At 45.2% G+C, this 3295-nt stretch overlaps 1 protein-coding gene across 2 annotated transcripts in view; it reads left to right on the plus strand.

The window, feature by feature from the left end:
• Positions 1–296: 296 nt before the first annotated feature.
• GAR1 (GAR1 ribonucleoprotein) overlaps positions 297–3295 on the plus strand; it is a 16174-nt gene continuing 13175 nt past the window's right edge. Inside the window, exons 1-3 of one of the 2 annotated variants that reach the window (XM_011970567.1) lie at positions 297–347; positions 954–1179; positions 2737–2891. In XM_011970567.1, coding sequence (XP_011825957.1) covers positions 966–1179; positions 2737–2891 — 369 coding nt within the window. In that variant the 5' untranslated portion in view covers positions 297–347; positions 954–965. Of the gene's footprint in view, positions 603–953; positions 1180–2736; positions 2892–3295 lie in introns of both variants that reach the window. The other variant, XM_011970566.1, reaches the window with a different exon arrangement.

The following is a 3295-nucleotide window of genomic DNA, read 5'->3' on the forward strand; positions in this document are numbered from 1 at the left end:
ACTGGACATAGCGCGGCTCAGATACCTCAGAGACCTGTCCACACTGTTGCTGAAGTTAGCAACAAACTAGTGAGCGCTGTTGGGGACCATTTAGTCTGAGAAGCAAATGCGCAAATGCGCCCAGCCAGTCGGCACGGACTTCAAAAACCAACCTTGTTTCTTGCAAGGTGCTGGCAGTTGTTCTGGCAGTCAGGGCGGGAACCAAACAGAAACCCACCCCGCCTCTGGAAGAGAAGGCGGATCCCTAACGCCAGCTATCTCCAAGAGCAACATTGCCGCCGCACTTCCGGGACGTCGTGCTGCGGAGGACGCAGCTATTATGCGTCACTTCCACGGCGCGGCGTTAGGCAAGTTGACCTCTCTGTTGTAAATTAGTGGTTAAGGTTAGATATTATTGCCACTTTTCCAAAGCTAAAGGCTGTTTTGGAACCAGTGTCGCTGGTTCCGCGCGTGACTACCTTTTTTTTGCAAACCAGTTATTCAAGTTTCTGGTCTTAAAAAACTCTGTGGCTGTACGGTAGCCGAGGAGGTTCCAGCGCGGCGGAAGTACCCAGTGGGTGGGTGTGCGCGCAAGGCCAGGGCCAGAGGGGCACGTGGCGCCGGTGAGTGACCGTAGAAGCCGGAGGATTTGAAAATGGTGGACGCGGAACCCAGCTGCCGGAGGGAGGGAGGAAGGAAGGGGATACGGTGCGAAGACCTTGCTGTCTGAAGGGGGAGGAGGTACTAATCCTGGGGCGGCAAGGCTGGTTTGTTTGGTCGGTCGGCGCTCAGGAGACCATGAGGAAGTAAACTCTTCACCCATCAGGTTGGTGGTCACTGGCTGTCTGACCGTGGGTGAGGTGACAGGGCTGCTTTTGTCCCCTTTATGGTGTTCTCACCGCGGCTCCGAGGGGTTGGAGTGTACTCAGAGGCTACAGTGATCAGAAGACACGGGTCGTTTTTTTTTTCACCAGGGAGGAGAGAGAATGTCTTTTCGAGGCGGAGGTCGTGGAGGCTTTAATCGAGGTGGTGGAGGTGGCGGCTTCAACCGAGGCGGCAGCAGCAACCACTTCCGAGGTGGAAGCGGCGGTGGAGGCGGCGGCAATTTCAGAGGCGGCGGCAGGGGAGGATTTGGACGAGGGGGTGGCCGCAGAGGCTTTAACAAAGGCCAAGACCAAGGACCTCCAGAACGTGTAGTGTGTATGCAGTCTTCAATATTTAGCCTATTTGAAGGAGTAGGGGTGGGTTGTGGGTTTGTGTTATTAGTCCAGCAAGTTTGGGATACACAAGCCTGTGTGGAGAATGATGTAAACTGACAATCGTACAGTAGCATGTAAGGGTGGGGTGGGGAGATCAAGAAAGCTGAGGGATACTTAAAATGCATCATGGAGGTGGAACTTCAGGGTTGACAGGAAGATATTAAATAGGTAATAGTGAGTACTTATCCCTAATTCCCCGATTTTACAGATGAGAAACCTTTGATTTAGAGTTAAGTTTTTATAGCTGAAATATAAGTATAGCTGAAATACAGGCTGGGTGCCGTGGCTCACGCTTGTAATCCCAACACTTGGGAAGCTGAAACAGGAGGATCACTTGAATCCGGGAGTTAGACACCAGCCTGGACAATAAAGCAAGGACCCTGTCTGTACAGAAAAAGAAAAAACAAAGCCAAGTATTGTGACTCCAAAGCCCATGCTTTCTATTACTACTTAAAAGTAGATAAGTGAGAAAACAATTTGCTTGAGAGGGAAACTGCCAAAGAGGAAGTCGAGAAAAAGACCCATTTAGGATAGTTTTATAGTAATTAATAATGAGATGGGAATGGAAGTCACAGAGAGTGAAACTTACTACATTAAAGAGGAGAGAGGGTGAAGCGTGTCTAAGAATGGTTGGATGAGTATGCAGGATGGTTTGAAAGGAGCAGTTTCTAGAATAAAAGGTCCCAGCCTGCAAGCTGTTGTACCAGTCCATACACGAGGCATTGAGAGCCTGATTCAGGATGGTGAGGAAAAAAAGGAAGGGTTAGATAGGAGAGAGATTTCAAAGGAAACAAAATCGGTAGAACTTAGCTAATGCTGATAATAAAGGGTTCCAGGTTTTGAGCTTGGGTAATAGGAATGAAGAGTTGGTTTTGCAGGAATGTGTTAAGTATTTCAGTTTAGGGTGACAGTCTAGTTAGTTAGAACTAAAGGTAGTTATTTTGAGATTCCAGATGTCCTTGAAAACAATGAATCATTGTTAAAGAGGTGGTAGTGGGAATGGGAAAGTTCTGAGGCAAGAGAAAAAAAAAAAAAAGAACAAAGGGTGATTCTTTTAGGGGTTGAAGAAAAGGAATAACCAAGAGAATGAAGCAGAGTTTTGAATCAGATAATAAATTTTAATAAGATAACTGTTACAGGTGGAATGGTCTCAATGTGCCAGGCACTGTTTTAAGTACTTGACATTGGTTATTCCATTGAGTCCTTACATTACTGTATATTAGGTATAGCTGTACATTATATGTTACTAGCGTCTACTAAAGAGGAAACACTGAATTAGAGAAAGGGTGGGTAACTTCTCCTGGGTCACATAGCTAGTGTGTTGTGGAGTTGGTATACCAGCCCAGGAAGTCCACACTCTTAATGACTGTGGTCTTCTGCCTCAGAGGAGAGCAGGTATGGTGAAGTCCCAGGTAGCCAAGAAGAAAGCTTCCAGAAGAAGTTGGTCAGTATCGTTTGAAATAGTTCTGTGTTTTAACATTTTCTTGTCCTATTTCAGTATTAGGAGAGTTCCTGCATCCCTGTGAAGATGACATAGTTTGTAAATGTACCACAGATGAAAATAAGGTGCCTTATTTCAATGCTCCTGTTTACTTAGAAAACAAAGAACAAATTGGAAAAGTGGATGAAATATTTGGACAACTTAGAGATTTTGTATCCTTTTTCATTGGAAGACCTAATAATATTCAAAGGTTGCTATTTGTATTTTTGTGAGGAGGCAGTTAAGTGTAAATTAGACTTGTTGCTTCATTAAATTAGACAGGATTGCTACAGATTGGACCATGAAGGAGAATCAAGGGGAGAATGTATTCATCCATAGATATTAAAATGACAGACCCTAGAAAGGTGACTGTTTTTGGAAAATTCTAGAAATGATGGCCATTTGGATAAGTACTACAAGATTAAGTTGGCTGATTTGGATGTAGTGGTGCCACTGGAAATGTAGAATTAGAAGCTGTTTGGTGCCCCCACTACCCTGGAAACTCCTTCCTTGCTTTCTCTCTTTCTTTCTCTTTCTCTTTCTCATTTTCTCTTTCCCTGTCTCTTTCTCTTTCTCT

Source organism: Mandrillus leucophaeus, unplaced genomic scaffold (genome assembly GCF_000951045.1).
Source record: "Mandrillus leucophaeus isolate KB7577 unplaced genomic scaffold, Mleu.le_1.0 Scaffold956, whole genome shotgun sequence".
NCBI classification, from domain to species: domain Eukaryota; kingdom Metazoa; phylum Chordata; class Mammalia; order Primates; family Cercopithecidae; genus Mandrillus; species Mandrillus leucophaeus.